This window comes from Phocoena sinus, chromosome 13, assembly GCF_008692025.1.
Source record: "Phocoena sinus isolate mPhoSin1 chromosome 13, mPhoSin1.pri, whole genome shotgun sequence".
In the NCBI taxonomy this organism is placed as follows: domain Eukaryota; kingdom Metazoa; phylum Chordata; class Mammalia; order Artiodactyla; family Phocoenidae; genus Phocoena; species Phocoena sinus.
The window spans coordinates 79,256,624-79,275,611 of record NC_045775.1 but is presented as its reverse complement, the minus strand read 5'-3'; the positions used below and the strand labels follow the sequence as shown (position 1 = coordinate 79,275,611).

At 46.5% G+C, this 18,988-nt stretch overlaps 1 protein-coding gene across 1 annotated transcript in view; it reads left to right on the top strand.

The window, feature by feature from the left end:
* The window catches only part of MERTK (MER proto-oncogene, tyrosine kinase), a 110,837-nt gene extending 92,241 nt beyond the window's left edge, over positions 1 to 18,596 (top strand). The window contains exons 14-19 of the mRNA XM_032653545.1: positions 1,083 to 1,175; positions 2,710 to 2,828; positions 9,108 to 9,217; positions 10,990 to 11,149; positions 11,825 to 11,961; positions 17,552 to 18,596. Coding sequence (XP_032509436.1) covers positions 1,083 to 1,175; positions 2,710 to 2,828; positions 9,108 to 9,217; positions 10,990 to 11,149; positions 11,825 to 11,961; positions 17,552 to 18,065 — 1,133 coding nt within the window. The 3' untranslated portion in view covers positions 18,066 to 18,596. The remainder of the gene's footprint in view (positions 1 to 1,082; positions 1,176 to 2,709; positions 2,829 to 9,107; positions 9,218 to 10,989; positions 11,150 to 11,824; positions 11,962 to 17,551) is intronic.
* The last annotated feature ends 392 nt before the right edge of the window (positions 18,597 to 18,988 follow it).

The following is an 18,988-nucleotide window of genomic DNA, read 5'->3' as shown; positions in this document are numbered from 1 at the left end:
AATACACACAGCATAAGATATACCATCCTAACCCTTCTTAAGTGTACAGTTCAGGGACATTCAGTGCATCCACACTGTTGTGCAACCATCACCACCATCCATCTCCAGAAATTTTTCGCCTTGCAAAACCATAACTCCGTACCCATTAAACAACACCCCTCCATCCGCCGTGCCCCCTCCTTCTGGCAGCCACCATTCTACTTTCTGTCTCTGTGAATTTGACTTCTCTAAATACCTCATAAAAGCGGAATCATATAGGATTTGTCCTCATGTGACTGACTTATTTCACTTACCATAATGTAGAATTTTAAATGTTTCTCTTAAATTGGCTTAATTCCAAAAACTTGGTATGAAAGCGTATCTAGTTCACAAGGCGTGATTGGGCAACCAGACTTGCAAGAAATGTGGTGAGAGAGAGAAGCATGTGTTCTTTGTTTTTTGAAGGCAAAAATCATTGCAACAGATCAGTTGGATTTGATTTTAGTTTTTTTAAACTAATATGCTTTCATTTTTAGAGCAGTTTTAGGTTTATAGAAAAATTGGGCAGGGACTTCCCTGGCAGTCCAGTAATTAAGACTCGGGGCTTCCACTGCAGGGGGCATGGGTTTGACCCCTGGCCAGGGAACTAAGATCGCTTATGCCTTGCAGCTCAGCTGAAAAAATAGGGCAGAAAGTAGAGGGTTCCCATATGCCCCCTCCCTTCACACAGTCTCCCCTGTTAACGTCTTGCATGGGTGTGGTACATTTTTTATAATTGATGAACCCGTAGTGCTACATTATTAACTGAAACTCATAGGTTACATTAGGGTTCCCCTTGTGTTGTATGTTCTGTGGGTTTTGACAAATGCATAATGCCCTGTGTCCACCATTCCAGGGTCATACAGAAGTTTCACCTTCCTAAAACCCCCATATGCCGTCTATTCATCCCTCCGCCCACCAGTCTCTGACAACCACTCATCTGTTTACTGTTGCTATCATTTTGCCTTTGCCTGCTTTTACTTTTAAAGAACAAAATTGCTATTGCCCCCTCCCCTTCTCTGAGTAAATAACTCGTGCCTAACATTTTCTGTCTTTTCTTTTAGTGGACAACTTTTCGCAGCGAGAGATTGAGGAGTTTCTCAGTGAGGCTGCGTGCATGAAAGACTTCAACCACCCAAATGTCATCCGACTCCTAGGTACTCAGAGAAACAAAGGACTGGGTGGCCGGAGGGGCTCAGCTGATCCACTCTGGGCCACAGGAAACATCTCTGGGGCAGATACATTTTACACCTTGTATAACTCTGAAGCAATTTATAACATCGGATTTTTCGGGACTTCCCTGGCGGTCCAGTGGTTAGGACTGGGTGCTTCCACTGCAGGGGGCATGGGTTCGATCCCTGGTCAGGGAACTAAGATCCTCCAAGCCGCACAGTGTGGCCAAAAATAAAATAAAATAAAATAAAAATAAGGGCGTTTTCACCCAAAAGACTTCTTATGGTTATATTTTCTGAGGCTGGTCGTACAAATAGGCCTGCATTTTCCTGGACGTCAGTGGGCTCAGGACTGTTCAGTGTCCACAGAGTTCTAGGTGATTGTGGATTAAAACAGCCCCCGGTCACCCCGGTTACAACACATGAAAGCTGGTTATGCTATAATTTGTATTGATTTAGTTTACCCGTGAATCAAAAGCTAGTGGAGTAAAGCTGTAAAAGTAGACAAATTCCATGGATCATCTTTGAGAAACAATTTATTGACATATTTCAAGTACTGATTTCTCGGGATCCACGCTGACAATTTCATGGCACTCGATTCAAGTGATTTGAGTCAGTGATTTAATAGGCAGAATTTGGTTTTGTGGCACTGTTTGCTAAAAAATACAGAAAGGAGAGCCCGTATCAAGTGGTTGCTGTGTGATACTATTCCAGGAGGGAAGAGCGACTTCAAAATAATTGAATATTCTGCTGACTTTTTTTTTTGCTGTCCTGTGACTTGATAAATGCTAAATTCTTTGGGGAACTTTCAAAGGTTTATTATGCTGGACACTGCAGAGAGATGGGAAAACTAATGTTTGGAGACGATGTTGTGTCAAAGAAACTACTGTTGCTCGTTTGTAACTATTGACTTCCGCGGACTCTGAGAACAGTGGCGCTTTGTAATTGTACCACCGTGTGCAAGAGCATTGTAAGCTTGATCTCAGGTGACAGACGGGCTCTGATTCTGGCATCCGTGACAAATGATGTTTTTTTCCCCCCGTGTATGTGTTAACATTTAGAGATGTGAATTTCACCTGTTGGCCCTCAGAATTCTTCCAATAGTTTTAAGCGTTCGGTTGCAGGGGACTTCTTCATACGCTTAATTAAGTATTGAACCATCACATGAAACTAGTTTGCCCTTGAATTCTGCTGCAGTCACTACCCCTCACTTAGACTCAGTATAACAAAAACGCCATGGGTTTATAGATGGCTGTACTTGGTATCGATTAATTTTTGAGAGCTTTCACGCAAAGATTGGCACTAGTCTGAAAGAAAAAGAAATACCAAGAAGTGGACCCAGTGTGTGTTCCATATTCTAGAATACAGCATGTGAGTTGTGAGGGTTTGGTTTGGTTTTGTTTTTTTAACCGCTAACTTGAGAGCACATGTTTTCAATTTGGCCAGCGCTCCTGCAGTGCTTTTTCTGGTCACTGGTAACAAGGGCTCTTTGTAACTTACTCTCTGTTTTTAATTCCAGGTGTGTGTATAGAAATTAGCCCTCAAGGCATCCCCAGGCCCATGGTGATTTTACCCTATATGAAATACGGGGATCTGCACACCTATTTACTGTATTCCCGATTGGAGACAGGACCAAAGGTAATTAATCACCCAGTTGCATGGCCTCTGAACAGTGCTTGGGGCTCCCGTGACAGGGCCTGGACAACACCAGCATCTAACTTAGAAAATGAAGGAGGGAAGGAGGGGACATTGGCCTCTGTTCCGTGCTCACTGTGCACCCTGGGGGTTGAAATGTGGTCCTCATAGCCGGCCTGCCCATAGATTTCATTATTCCTGTTTTATGTGAGGGAGGAGCAGGCTGGGAGTGGAGCAGAGTGGGCCCCTCTTGCTGTCAGGGTGGTCTCTTTCCTTGAAAGTCTCCTCTTTTTAGGTTGTTCACTCTGAAATTCCTGAATGCCGGAGCCATCTCAGTTTTCAGGGAGAAGTTGTACTGAGTTGTTTTTCAGAGACCCCTGAGGGGGTCCATGTTTCTCTTTATCCCGAGCCGCTCTGTCCTCAGAACCAGAAAGTGTGTTGGGAATTGGTAGGCCAGCCTGCCTGCCTTCCGCGGTGCCCCTGAGAGGAACACTGACCCCACAGGGCAAACCCTGCCCTGAAGCCCCACAGCGCAGAGACACCAAATGGAAACGAGCTCTTAGACTGAAACACCTCACCCACCCGTCACAGGTGGTGGAAAGAGTCGTGATGAGATAGTAGTAGCAAGACGGTGCCTGGGGAGCTTCATGGAGAAGGTCCTCATCCCGAGAGACAGGTGAACCTGTAGGAACAGCCATTTATTTATAATATGGCAAGGCAGTTGAAATAAAACTTGAGACCCAATTTAGGGGGAACATTTTCTAGAGCCTTCTTCCCTGTGTCTTGCTGCCCCTGTTGGTAGTTTATGCCTGTGTGTTATGAACAGGCCAGGAGATTCTTGCTTTCCTTTTTCTTGTACTTATTCTGTTCTTTCCAGGGACGGCGTAAGGGACCTAAACGGGAAAGTGAGCCCCTTCCTTTTTCTAGCTACCCCCATGGTCCTGTGCTCACACCTGTTTTGTTCATGGCTTCTATGAGTCTTTCACCAGCACAAATACTAACCAGAGACAGGAAATTGTTAGCCACATCAGAGCTATTACAGAGTCACTGGGGCTCCTCCAAAGAGGTGAAGGGCCTCATCCAAAGTAGGGGACTCAGCATGGCTGAGTGCTTTCCTTCTCTTCCCCGTCCCCCCAAGAAACAGACAGTAACATGATAAGAAGCCTGGAGAAGAAGAAAAAATTACCCATAATTCCCAACATTGGCATCCTCGGACATTCACATTGCAACCGTTTATTCCACATCTCTGTGTTTCACAGGCAGGGGCTCAGTATGTACACATCTGTCTGTAGGCCAACAACAGGGGCTAACATTTCTCAAATGTTTGGCAGAGGCCAGCCTGTGTTTCGCATATATCAATGGCACAGCCACCATGATAAGTAGTTACTAATAGAATCTCAGGTGAGGAAACTGAGGCACGGATCAGCAGTGGTGGAGGTGCAGGTGCAGAACAGGCTGCAGACCCCATGCCTTTAGTTCTTCTCCGCCCCAGCCCATGGGTGCCCCTGCCCGACGGGGCAGCCTCCAGACAGATGTCTGTGAATGGCTGCATAGCATCCCCTTGAATGGATTTCACTTCATGTTGATGAATGATTTTGCCTACATTTAATTTCCTGGTATACTGTATGATTTTTCTAATAATTTGCAGGGGGGGATTTCATATTTCACAAGAGTGATTTCTGTAGTAAAAAAAATTAAAATACACAGGTTTGTTTGATGACCAACAATCATCCATCTTGTGAAGCTTAACACCCCTCCCTTTTTTGGACCCCTGTGCGAGTGTAGTGAGCCTCAGATCGGATGTCTTTCTTGAATCTTTGTAGAAGAGAAATAGGCCATTTATATCCTTTATAAAAATACTTTAAGGGCTTCCCTGGTGGCGCAGTGGTTGAGAATCTGCCTGCCAATGCAGGGGACACGGGTTCGAGCCCTGGTCCGGGAAGATCCCACATGCCGCGGAGCAGCTGGGCCCGTGAGCCGCAACTACTGACCTGCACGTCTGGAGCCTGTGCTCCGCAACAAGAGAGGCCGCGATAGTGAGAGGACCGTGCACCGCGATGAAGAGTGGCCCCCGCTTGCCACAAGTAGAGAAAGCCCTCGCACAGAAACCAAGACCCAACACAGCCTAAGTAAATAAATATATAAATAAATAAATTTAAATCATATGGACTTCTAAGAAGACCTCTGCTTTAAAAAAAAAAATTTTTTTTTAATTATCATACAGAAAAAAATGACTTTTTTCCCATTTTGGTTTATAGTTATATAAATTGTAATGCATGTATAGATGCATATACTACCGTTACAATCAGGATACGGAACAGTTCCATCACCCAAAACTCCTCCTCCTGCTACTACCCCTTTATAGTTACACCTTGCCCACATGGCTAACCCCTGGCAACCACTGATCTGTTCTCCATCACTACAGTTTTGTCTTTTAGAGAATGCCATATAAATGGAATTATATAGTTTGTAATTCTTTGAGACTGGCTTCCTTCACTCAGTATTACGCCTTTGGGAGCCATGCAAGTTGCATGTCTCAGTAGTTCATTGCTCTTTTTGTTGCTGTGGAGGCTTCTATTGTATGGCTGTATCACAGTTTGCTTTATCCATTTGCCTATTGAAGGACCTATGACAGTTTTGAGTTGCTATAAAAATTCACATACAGGTTTTTGAGCAAACATAACTTTTCATTTCTCTAGGCTAAATACCCACGAATGGGATGCTAGGTCATATGGAAAATGTATGTTTATCTTTATAGTAAACTGCTAAACTACTTTCCAGAATGGCTGTACCATTTTACATTTCCACCAGGAATGTATGAGAAATTCAGTTGCTCTGCATTCTTGTCAGCACTTGGTATTATCTGTAGTTTTTTGTTTTGTTTTGTTTTTAGCTGCTCTGATACGTGTATAGTGATAGCTTATCATGAAATTTATTTGCATTTCCCTAATGATTAATGATGTTGAGCATCTTGTGTTCATTTACCATCTTTATATCCTCTTTGGTGAGTGTCTGTTAAAGTCTTTTGTTTATTTTTTAATTGGGTTGTTGGTTTTCTTGTTGAGTTTTGAGAGTTCTTTAGCTACAGTTCCTCTGTTGGATACGTGATTTGCAATGACTTTTCTTCCAGTTTGTAGATTGGCTTTGTATTCTCTTAACATGAGCAAAAAAAGTTTAATTTTGATGAAGTATAGTTTTTTCTTTTAATGGATCATACCTTCACTGTCATTTCTAAGAACTCTTTGCCTAACTCCAGATAAAAAAGATTTTCTTTTGTGTTTTCTTCTAAAAATTCGTGGGTTTACATATTACATTTAAGTCTGTGACCCATTTTGAATTAATTTTTGTATAAGGTGTGAAATTTAGTTTGTTGCTTTTTTTGCATATAGATGACCAGCATCATTTGTGAAAAGACTATCCTTAATCCACTAATTGCTTTTGCACCTTTGTGAAAAATCAGTTGTACACGTGTGGGTCTATTTCTGAGTTCTCTGTTCTGTTCCGTTAAGCTATGCGCCATCCTTCGCCCCTATCACACCATTGAGATTACTGTAGCTTTATTGTCTTAAAATCGGGTAATGTGATTCCTCCAAATTTATCCTACTTTTTCAGAGTTGTTTTTGCTATTCTAGTTTTGTTGCCCTTCTGTGTAAATTATAGAATCAGTTTGTGTCTGCCAAAAGTAGTGCTGTCATCTTATGTTCTTTTGAACAGAATAACAAGGAAACACGTACACAGCATTTTACTGACTAATGAATAGTTTCGATTTGCAAAAATATAAAGTATATCTCCAATGATGGAAACTCCCAGGTTTTATAAAAATTTTAAAGGAATGTTTTTAAAAGGAATGTATTTTCCTATTTTGACACTTTGTAGCCACATGTAAAGCTGAAAGTCACAAAATGCGTCATAGACAAACTAGAAAATCAAATCTCTTTTATTCAAATCTCTACTGCCTTATCAGTCAGTTCCTTGGCAATAAATACCTCTGGTCCTGCTAGAGTGGCCCAAGACTAGGTCTCAGTCATATAAATGTGCTTCTTCAGCAGGACCTGGGTGCCATTCTGTCCTCTGTGTGAATAGCATGCCTGCCCTTCCAGTCCATGAACACTGGATACCTTTCCATTTATTTAGAAACTAATTTAATTCTTTGCTTTTGTAGTTCTCAGAGTATAAGTTTTGCACTTCTTCTGTTAAATTTATTCCTAAGTATTTTGTTGTGGTTTCTTTTGCAGATGTTGTTTTCCTAATTTCATTTTCAGACAGTTCGTTGTTAGTGTGTAGAAATGCAGTTGAGTTTTGTATGTCAATCTAGTATCCTACAACCTTATTGACCTCATTTATTAGTTTTACCACACAATGATCTTTTAAATGACCTTTGGTCACAGTCTGCAAGATTAACATAGTTCTGCTTGGAAAAAACTAACACAAATGAATAGCACCGGATATTCATTATACTTTCATGAATGTCAGCAGATTGGATATTTCTTAGCACCCAAGTCCTTTCCTGGAAATTAGCATCCAGAAAATCAAATGCCCCACATATATAGAGCAGAGGCGTAAGGCTTTCATGCCTGATTTACTTACATTTTTTTTTAACAACTCCATTATGTAAGGGTAAAGGATAAAGCATTTTTGTTATATATACAGTCTGTGACTGACACGTGTCTTAGTTGAGAAATATAAATCATTAACAATTCAGTGTCAGGACTTCTGTGGTGGTCCAGTGGTTAAGACTCCATGCTCCCAAATCAGGGGGCCTGGGTTCGATCCTTGGTCAGGGAACTAGATCCCGCATGCCACAGCTAAGACCCAGCACAGCCCAATTAAAAAAAAAAAAAAAGAAAATTCAGTGTTTTCACGAGTACCACTTTAGAAGACTCATGTGCCATATAGAATAAACCATAAATCCAATGCTTTGGGGAAGAATATATCACGGATGGACCCGTTTATGATTTCTAGGAACTTTGTGAACCCTTTTCTTTAGGGCTCTGACTGCACTAAAACATGGAATTACTACACAGAAGTCTTCATTAGTCGTCATCCTCTTGATCAGTCCCAACACGGCAGGTTTTCTAACACACAGTCTGGTTTGATTTTTACAACGTAGAAAAAAAAACATTAGGCTGTTAAAACTTAGAGGAGAGAAACCCTAGAGAAACAAAAACGAAAATTCCCGAATACTTACTTGTGGTACTTTGGTCCCATGATAAGGGGTAAAGACCATCCTACTTTCTGTCCAGAAGTAAAAAAGCCTCTTTTGAAACATTTCAAAATAAAATGATACCAGATGTGGGTGCATAATTGGGAACAGCTCCTTCTCCATGGGCTTTTTGCTGTCAAAGCATTAGATCCTCCCCCACTGAGGCCAGACCCCCCTTCTTTTCCCCTCTTTGTCCCACTGCCACTCAGAAGGACACAAGGATCGCATTTGAGCTCATAACTTGTGAAAAGAATGTTATTAACTGGCCACACACACAAAATAAATTGTTGGCGGTATCTTCGGAATTGCATTAAAGTTATAAATTAATTTTTTTTAATACCTTTAAAGACGAGGAGAAGAAAACGTGATACTTGCCAAGAAGTTTTAGGGTTTGTTGGGTTTTGTTTGTTTTTCATTCATTTTTAAAACCTTATTTGTGACGTTAGTGATATGGAAATTTACTTGTTTCATGGCCACGCTTCTCAGTCATAAAGCCATCATTTCACCCCCTCAAATGGAAGTAACTTGGTTTCCTTTTAAAAAATAATCCTGGACTTTCCTGGTGGCGCAGTGCTTAGGAATCTGCCTGCCCACCAGGGGACACATGTTCGGGCCCTGGTCTGGGAAGATCCCCCATGCCGCAGAGCAGCTAAGCCTGTGCTCCACAACTACTGAGCCTGCGCTCTAGAGCCCACGAACCACAACTACTGAAGCCTGCGTGTCACAACTACTGAAGCCTGCGTGCCTAGAGCCTGTGCTCCACAACCAGAGAAGCCACTGCAATAAGAAGCCCACGCACCGTAACAAAGAGTGGCCCCCGCTCGCTGCAACTAGAGAAAGCCCGGACGCAGCAACCAAGACCCAACGCAGCCATAAATAAATAAATTTATAAAAAATAATAATAATAATAGTCTCCCAGGAATTCCCTGGTGGTCCAGTGGTTAGGACTCTGCGCTTTCACTGCCAGGGCCCGGGTTCATTCCCTAGTCAGGGAACTAAGATCCTGCAAACCACATGGTGTGGCCAGAAAAATAATAATAATAATAATAATCTGTCTCCTTGTGTCTTCCACCCCCTAGCATATTCCTCTGGAGACACTATTGAAGTTCATGGTGGACATTGCCCAGGGAATGGAGTATCTGAGCAACAGGAACTTTCTTCATCGAGATTTAGCTGCTCGAAACTGCATGTAAGAGCCCTGGCCCATCCTGGAGTGGGTTGGACCTCATGGTGGTAGATATTTGTGGGCCTGTGGGGTGGCCTGTTGATGTTAAAGTATGGAGGAAGATTAGGCTTGGGAGGTGACAGTGTGGCAGGCTCTGGAGATGGGGTTTCTACCGCCCTGACACATGACTGGGTGTTTGCTTGAGGGTTTTCACTACCTCTGCCTCTAAGAGTCTGGCTGGCCTCCAAAACTCCCCTGGGACTTCTGTTTTTTCTTTTTAATTTTTACTGGAGTAGAGTTGATTTACAATGTTGTGTTAGTTTCAGGTGTACAGCAAAGTGATCAGTTATACATATACATATACATATATCCACTCCTTTCTAGATTCTTTTCCCATGTAGACCATTACAGAGTAATGAGTAGAGTTCCCTGTGCCATATAATAGGTCCTTATTAGTTATCTATTTTCTATATAGTAGTGTGTTTATGTGTGACTACTTCTTTATTTTCACACTCTCACTCAGCTAGGAGCACTAGGTGTGAACTCTGGGATCCTCCCCAACTGCCATCAGCTTATTTGGATCCAGAGTTACATATAAGTCAGCCGATCATGAAGACAGTAATGAAGCTCGTAATGGTTTTGTCCCTGAGTTTTCATGATACTGCCTTGTGAAGTAGTTTTGTCCTGACTACACCATAGCTTTCTTTTTGCAGCAGAGAGACAAGGGCTTAAGCAAGAACTTCGAACTTCACCTTCCCCATCTCTTCAGTCTGCTTCAACAGCCATTATCTGCTGTAAATCTTCAAAAACAATAACTATTTCTTGATTGGAAATTCACTGTTGCAAGAAGAGAGAGTGTTCCTTAAATGTATTGCCGTTATTCGTTTTTCTTCGTTGGAGATGTGACAGTGGAGCCTGTCCCCTGCCTCCTCCTAACCAACCCTGCCCCCCGGCCCTCTGTCACTTTCACCTCATTTTTGAAAACCCAGAAGGGTCTTGGTTTTGTTTTTTATTTAAATAATTTGTCTACCATGGAGGGAGAATCATGAAAACCTTTTCTTCCCCTTAACATTTCTTTCATGGTTTTCCCACGAGGTAGGGTGACCAGCTGTCCGGTTTGTCCAGCATTGAGGGATTTCCCAGGATGTGGGGCTTTTAGTTTAAAATGTTAGCGTCAGGCAAACGGGGACAAGGTAGTCGCCCTACGTCCAGACCACTCATTCCTCCCCCTCCTCCTCTCCTTCTTGTCTAAGATCAATTTTAACTGCTTGGGCTGTAAATGCAATTGTATTCCTTTAATTTTCCAGTTAAGTCCTCAGGTACCACCTGGCACCGTCTTAGCAGGAAGTCCAGTGTCCCCCGCGCACAGCACATGCTTCCCCACCTCCCCCAGGCTGTCAGGTGGCTTAACCTATGGAGCCAGTGCTGCTTCCAGACGTCAGACAGGAAGGCTACCGGGCTCTAGATGAGTCCACCAGGGGGCCCTGGCTTGGAGCTGCTTATCTTCCTACTCCCGTGCCCCTCTGTTCCTCCAGGTGGCTCCATCCTCTGTGCCCAGGTGCCCTGGTTGGTCCAGATTCCCACACAGACCAGAAGGGTAGAAAGTTATAACTCACCTGGTTCCCCCTCACTTGCTCTGCCATTGGTCCCAAAGCAGGACCCTCCCAGGCTGTGGGGTCTCTATCTTTTGGTTACTCATCATGAATGTTTTCAGCTGCATCAGGTGCAGACCTGTGATTTCAGGCTTTGCCTCTGAGGTCGCTGAGGACATGAACTCACTCTGTCTCTCTCTGTAGGTTGCGGGATGACATGACTGTCTGCGTCGCGGACTTCGGCCTCTCTAAGAAGATTTACAGTGGCGACTACTACCGCCAGGGCCGCATCGCTAAGATGCCTGTGAAATGGATCGCCATAGAGAGTCTCGCGGACCGAGTATACACCAGTAAAAGTGACGTGGTACGTACGTACAGAGTTTTGATTCGGGGCCCCGCGTTGCAAAGGTGAAGGCCTGCTGAAAGAGATGACTTAAGCTGGTGACGCAGGACGTCTTCCTCTTTGATCAACTGAGGATTGGGGCATGCTCACACTTCTCTTGATTTATCGCTAGATGCTTTAATTCAGGCGGAACGTTAGATTCTGGTGAAGTAGCCTGACATTCAGAGGATGGCAAAGGCCCTTAATTTATTTCGTCTTTCCTCTGCTGCAGTATGGTGGCTCATTGTCTGCAACTAAGATATTTCATCTTCACATTAAATTAAATGAATTCATCCCATGGCTGTTTGGAACTAGGATGCTGTATAAAAGGTACTGTGTATGGATACCCTTCACCAGAGATCAGGAAAAGAAAACACTTGCCGACAACAGTAGGAACAGAACATTAAACAGAGCACTGATGTGACACAAGGCTAGATCTGCCTTTGTCTCATTTCCCAAACAGCTTTAGTAAAAATGGGGAACTGTGACGTTCCGACCCCATGTTATTGCCGTTTGGGGAGAGCAGCGTATCTCAAACATAATTGTCAGCTTTGTGCGTGACCGCCGGGGCTCTAAGGAAATGACCTTTCCCGATGAAAAAGTCCATTCAGCCTTTCTGAAAAGACTTGCATCCTGACGTTGTCGCTTTGTCCTCAGTGGGCATTTGGCGTGACCATGTGGGAAATAGCCACACGAGGAATGACCCCCTATCCCGGAGTCCAGAACCACGAAATATATGACTACCTTCTGCACGGCCACAGGCTGAAACAGCCAGAGGACTGCTTGGATGAACTGTGAGTCAGCTGCTCTTCATGTCGGGGCACCCTGCAAAGACCTGGGGGACACACAGCCATAGTGGGTGGGGACCCTCAGCCAGGCGGGTGTGGGCAGAAGGTGACCCACGCAGATGTCCGGCGTGTGGGAAGCGGTGTGTGCACATCTCCAGTGAGCCCGCACGTGTTCTGAAGTTCTGTAAGCCCCTCTGGGAAATACAGTCGGCCCTCTGTATGGGTGGATGCAGAACCCACAGATACGGGGGGGCCAACTGACTGTAAGGGACTTGAGCCTCTGCAGATCTTGGTATCCGCTGGGGCTTTGGGAACCAATCTGTCACGGATACCGAGGGATGACTATATATCCTGTAGATAAATAGGCCGACTTTACAATGCATGAGGTACTTAGATAATTCTCTGCCCTCTTTTGAAGCAGTCATGCCTCTCTTTTCATTCAGCATCTTAAACAAACCAATCACAGGAATATCTTGAATCAGGAAATTTAGAAAACTAAGCCAGTGGCTTTGCTTTCAGGCTGGTCATCAGAATTGCTTAGGGGATATTCTAAGAATGATTCCTCAGCCCTGTGCCTGGAGATTGTGATTCTCTTGGTACAGAGCAGGCCCAGAAATGTATGTTTTAAAACTATCCCAGGGATGGACTTCCCTGGTGGCGCAGTGGTTAAGAATGCGCCTGCCAACGCGGGGGACACGGGTTCGAGCCCTGGTCCGGGAAGATCCCACATGCTGTGGAGCAGCTAAGCCCGTGCGCCACAACTACTGAGCCTGCGCTCTAAAGCTCACGAGCCACAACTACTGAGCCAGTGAGCCACAACTACTGAGGCCGTGTGCCACAGCTACTGAAGCCCATGCCCCTAGAGCCCGTGCTCCACAGCAAGAGAAGCCACCGCAATGAGAAGCCCCCACACCGCAACAAAGACCCAACGCAGCCAAAAATAACTAAATGAATAAATAAATTTATAAAAATAATATTGTTTAAAAAAAAGAAACTATCCCAGGGAGACTGTACACTCAGCCGGCGTGAGACCCCCGCCCCCAGCTCCCAGTGTGCAGGACCACGGTGCCCTTCCCATCCCAACAGGCCCCTCTCTCTTCGGGGTGGACAGTACGGGGAGAGGCCTGGGACTTGGAGTCAGAGAGGCCAGGCTCTGCCTCCTAACTAGCCACGTTTGTGGCCACTGCAGCTGACTTGACCACTCCGTGCCACGTGATCAGCCACCAAAAAAGTATAGTCACATATTCTGCAGAGGTATTTGGAGGGTTAACAAAGACGTGTGTGGAGTCCTCAGCCTGCAGGAAGCACGCACGCTAAGTGTCACGTATGGTGCCCGTCATTAATAGCATCTTTACAACTCGATCCCCTCCCAAACACCTTGCCGACTTTTTAAAGATCATTTCTTGTGTCACTGCCTCTAGCTCGGTGATCTGAACCTTCCTAATGATGAGTCTGTCCCCAACGTAACAGGCGTCGTGGGCTTGGAGAGGGGTATTCTCACCATGTTTAGCAAGAACATTTCAGGACCGTGGGCCTGCGCGGGCTCCGCCGTGGAACGCTGGGCCACGCTGCTCAGGCAGGTGGGCCTGTGCAGGACTCCACACACGCGCACCCACGCTCACACTCTGGCCCTGCTTCCTCGTACTGGGGAGAAGGCCCCGGTCAGTTTGCACATGGGCCTCCCAGATCCACCGTGGCCAAACAGAAGGAACGTTTTTTCTGATCAGAGCCCCACACTGCTTGGGGGGGTGTGGTAGTGGTGGTGGTGGTTATGGTTGTAAGTCTGTAACATTTAGAACAGACACAGAAATCATAAGCCCTTTAAAAGAAACATCATAAAATCCTAATTCAATTAGATCTGAGGCTTCACGGTCGTTTCTGAAAGGGCCACATGAATGAAACGTTTGCTTCTGCAAGTGAGGAAGCCATTTCTGTCAAACAATACTGAATGGAGACTTTTGTGGCTGTTTCTTTCTTGGTTTCTTCGGTGCTCCAGGGGAAGTTGATTATCTGGGGTCCTAGCAAGGTCTCAGCTGTGTCACGTTGTGGTTTTAGATGCTGCGTGTAGAGCCGTGACGAGGGAATGCTGAGTCGGTTTTTGAGAGGTGGTTTTTTTAGGTGAAAGCTGCAGTGTCAGCAGTGCCCTGCGGCTGGGGGAGGGAGGCTGGGGAAAAGCCTGAGGAAGCAGCGGCTCCGCGGTCCCCACCCGCAGGCTGGTTCCTCACACCGCGGGCTCGCAGAGGCTCTGGTGAGCCAAGCCTGCTCCCCAGGTCCCCTCTGAGTCTGGACACTGGCGAAGGACAGAGAGCTCTCTGCATTTCCATATCTGGGGTCTTTTCTTTTAAAACTGAGGCAGATATATCGGAGCACCTCTGTTTGCTGTCTCACCTTAGTGGAGATGAGTTGACTCCTGTGTTTGGTTGCCCCTCGGTCATTTTACAGTCAACCCTGAGAAATACAGCAATGGAAATAACAGGGTGTGCTTGGAGCCCCGCTCCCCGGTCCTGCCCGCTGAGGGCCACCTCTTCTTACGGCATCACCCCCACCTCTGGATGACCAGGTCCCCATCACCCAAGAGGCCGCTCTGGGCGGTGCTCCCATCACCTCCGGGGGACCTTTCCTCGGCCGAACTCACAGCCTCCCAGATGCAGCCACTGTGGTTCGTGGCACCGGCCCTTGGTCTCCTCGTCTCCAGGGTGACACGCGGAGGCCACCTTTTTCTTTCTTATCCCACTGGGTCCCCACAGCCAGCAGGTGTCTTTCAGGGCCCCCCTCCCCTCCATTCCTCCCCCCAGTACGAGCGCGCCTCCCAGATATTGCGGGTTCAGCTCCAGAGCACTGCAGTAGAGTGAGTCACGGGAATCTTTTGGTTTCCCAGTGCCTATAAAAGTTATGATTACCATACTGTAGTCTGTTAAGCATGCAGTAGCTTTATGTCTAGAAAATGGCGTACATACCTTAATTTTAAAAACACTCTGTGGGGACTTTCCTGGTGGTCCAGTGGCTGAGGCTCTGTGCTCCCAAGGCAGGAGGCCCGGGTTCGATCCCTGGTCAGGGAACTAGATCCCACGTGCCACAGCTAAGAGTTCGCATGTCACAACTAAGACCTGGCGCAGCCAAATAAATAACTATTTTTTTAAAGAAACACTTGATTGCTAACAAATGCTAACCATCACCGGACCCTTCAGCAAGTCATAATCCTTTTGCTGGTGGAGGGTCTCGCCTCGATGTTGGTGGCTGCTGACTGATCAGGGTGGTGGCTGCTGAAGGCTGGGGTCATCGTGGCAGTTTCTTAAAATAAGACAACGGTGAAGTTTGCTGCATCGATCTGCTCTTCCTTTCATGAACGATTTCTCTGTAGCATGCAATGCTGTCTGATAGCGTTTCACCCCCAGGAGGACTTCGTTCAGACTTGGAGTCAGTCCTCTCAAACCCTGCTGCTGCTTTATCAACTCAGTTTATGTAATATTCTAAATCCTTTATTGTCATTTCAACGGTCTTCACGGCATCTGCACCAGGAGTGGATTCCATCTCAGGAAACCACTTTCTTTGCTCATCTATGAGAAGCAACTCCTTATCCTGAAACCTCATGGACCAACCTCTGCTAGCTTCACGCTTCTTTTCTGCAGCTCCCTCACCTCTCTCAGCCTTCATAGAACTGAAGAGAGTTAGGGCCTTGCTCTGTTTTGTTTTGTTTTTTTTTTGTTTTGCGGTACGCGGGCCTCTCACTGTTGTGGCCTCTCCCGTTGCGGAGCACAGGCTCCGGACGCGCAGACTCAGCGGCCATGGCTCACGGGCCCAGCCGCTCCGCGGCATGTGGGATCTTCCCGGACCGGGGCACGAACCCGTGTCCCCTGCTTCGGCAGGCGGACTCTCAACCACTGCGTAGAGCCTTGCTTTGGATTGGGCTTTGGCTTAAGAGAATGTTGTGGCTGGTTTGATCTTCCATCTAGACCACTCAGACTCCACATCAGCGTTAAGGCCGTTTTGCTTTCTCATCATTCATGTGTTCACTGGAGTAGCACCTTTAATTTCCTTCAAGAACTTTTCCTTTGCATCCACACCTGGGCTGTTTGGCACTAGAGGCCTAGCTTTCGGGCTGTCTCAGCTTTTGACACGCCTTCGTCACTAAGTTTAATCGTTTCTAGTTTACTTAAAGTGAGAGACCTGTGACTCTTCCTTTCAGTCGAACGCTTAGAAGCCATTCTAGGGTTATTAACTGGCGTAATTTCACTATTGTTGTGTCTCAGGGAATAGAAAGGCCCGAGTAGAAGGAGAGAGGCAGAGGATGGCCGGTCGGTGGAGCAGTCAGAACACGCACAACGTCCTTTGATTGAATCTGCGGTCTTACGTGGACACAGTGTGTGGCACCTCAAAAATATTATCATAGTAACATCAAAGATCACCGATCCCAGGTCACCCTAACAAACATAACAATAATGGAAAAAGTTGGAAATATTGTCAGAATTACCAGACTGTGACACAGAGACACCAAGTGAGCAAATGCTCCTGGAAAAATGGCACCAATAGACCTGCTCGATGCAGAGTTGCCATAAGCCTTCAGCTGGTTAAAGAAAAAAAAAAAAAACCACAGTATCTTTGGAGTGTGATAAAACGAAGTGCAGTAAAACGGGGTCTGCTAGTACTGTCAGACCATAGAGGGCCAGGGCTTGGCGGGGCCTGGGGGTGGTGACACTTGTGGGATCTTCGGCGCAGTGACATCCACGGTCTATGTACGTGAACGAGCGCGTCCCTGTTTCCTACAGGGGAGTGCAGGCTCCTCTGTCTCCTGTCTTGTTCTTCTCATCACCCCCCAGGATCCTAATGCGTCCTTTGGGTGACATCCAAAGCAACTTCCCTAAAATTGTCATCTGGTCATGGGAACGCACCGAAGCACAATCTTTCTACGGTTCCCGCTTGCCCACAGGGTAGAACCTAAACCCGTCAGGGTCTGACCCATGGCAAGCAGGGCTGCTCAGTGGTTAAGAACATGGGATCTGGCGTCAGACACTCTTTGATGTGGGTCACAGCTTCACCCTCGTCCTGGGGCCAAGCGTCACGCTCTCGGGATCCTCCTCTGTAAGGTGGGGATCACAGCACCTGTGTGTGGGCTCGTGCTGCCAAGCAGGCTAGTATCTCTAAACGTACCTTACACGATGGCTGTCAGATAGTAAATGCCGATGACAGGTCGGCGGTTGTTACTTTTACTGGAGGAGGCCGAAGTCTCGGAGAAGAGCAGGGGCCCCAGAGCGTTTCTCCTTCACGGAGCAGCGTCAGGTGGCCAAGGTCCAGCAGCCCTACACGTGCCACGAAGCTGCGGCCACCTCAAACCAGGGGCTGTCCCAGCCCAGGGCTCACCTGCCGCTGTCACGGCAGCCCACGCCAGCCCCCCTCTCGATTTCATTCCTCGAGCCTCCCAAGGCCTGGAACGATGGTGAGTGTGGAGCTGGCGCCGACACCTGTCTGCTCCCAGGACCCCCGCTCCCCTCCCCCTCCCCCCAGCCCCTCCACTCCCACCTGAGTGGGAGAAGCAGGGGCGGAGTGCGCTTGGGCTGTGCGTGCTGCGCCAGGAGATAACACGCTTCTTTGCTTCTAGGTATGAAGTCATGCACTCTTGCTGGAGAGCTGAGCCCTTGGACCGCCCCACGTTTTCAATGCTGAGGCTGCAGCTACAAAAGCTCTTGGAAAGCCTGCCTGAAGTTCAGGACGAGGCCGACATCATTTATGTCAACACACAGTTTCCGGGGAGCTGCGAGGGCCCGGCCGAGGGCTCGGCAGTTGCTCAGCTGGACGTGAACATCCATCCCGACTTGGTCATTGCTTCTTGCACACCCGGGGCCACCGTCGGCGTGGTCACCGCAGAAATCCATGACAACAGACCTCACGAGGGAAGGTACATCCTGAACGGGGTCAGCGAGGGCTGGGAAGAGCAGGCTCCTGCCGCCCCGGCGACGGGGACGGCGGGAAGGAGCGGTGTTTTACTGGAGGACAGGCTGGTAAGGAATGGGGTCTCCTGGTCCCAGTCCAGCACGCTGCCCTTGGGGAGCCCAGCGTCAGATGAACTCTTATTTGCCGACGACTCCTCAGAAGACTCAGAAGTCCTCGTGTGAGGAGAGCTGAGACACATTCCCAAATCCTGAAAATTCCTCCTTACGAGAAGCCACGTACACTCGATGTGTTTGGTATTTGTCTTCCTTACCAAGTCAATGCCCTGGCCCGGAAGCACCACGTGAATGTTGTCAAGTAAGTCATCGTTTAGAATACGTAACGTATTTATTGAAGGAGAAAATATCTATATGTATATGGTGGAAAGAGACAAAGATATTCTATTTTAATAAAAGATGACTTCTGTCACTTTTCTGGATGATCTTAACATTTAAGCTCTAACAGCCCCATCTCCACAGCAGTTCCTGGATGTTCACGTTGGCACAAAGCTGTTTTTTTAAAGTTCTTTTCCTTTTTCATGACTATTAAATATTTGTAAAATAAAATGCCATATTTGCCTTTGCCTCTGCTCTTAAGAAAAATCTGGTATTCCCACCTGAATCACCTCTTTGAGAAGAGTGATTCATTTCATATTTAAAGTTTTATAACTGATGAATTCTCCGATCTGGCTTCCTAATAAAATATGAATGAGGAAAGATGCGTGGTACTTACTTGAGACTTGGAAAGACATGGCCACTGGCTGCCTCAGTGCCTTTGCAAAGGAATTCCCTTGATGCCTGGCCCTCGATGCAATTGCTCTGACCACTCGACATTGTTTTTTTAAAGATATGGAAAAACCACTCCAGAGAGCCCAAAGATGAAGAACAAAAAGATATTAGAGGGTTGAAAAATACAGTCCGAGTGGAAAGATTTCAAATAAATCGTAGAAGGGACTTCCCTGGTGGTCCAGTGGTTAGGACTCTGCCCTTCCACTGCAGGAGGCACAGGTTCAATCCCTGATCAGGGAACTAAGATCCTGCATGCCACGTGGCACGGCCAAAAAAAAAATTCTAGAAGAGAGTCCCAAGAAGTTAAGCACTTTTCTGTG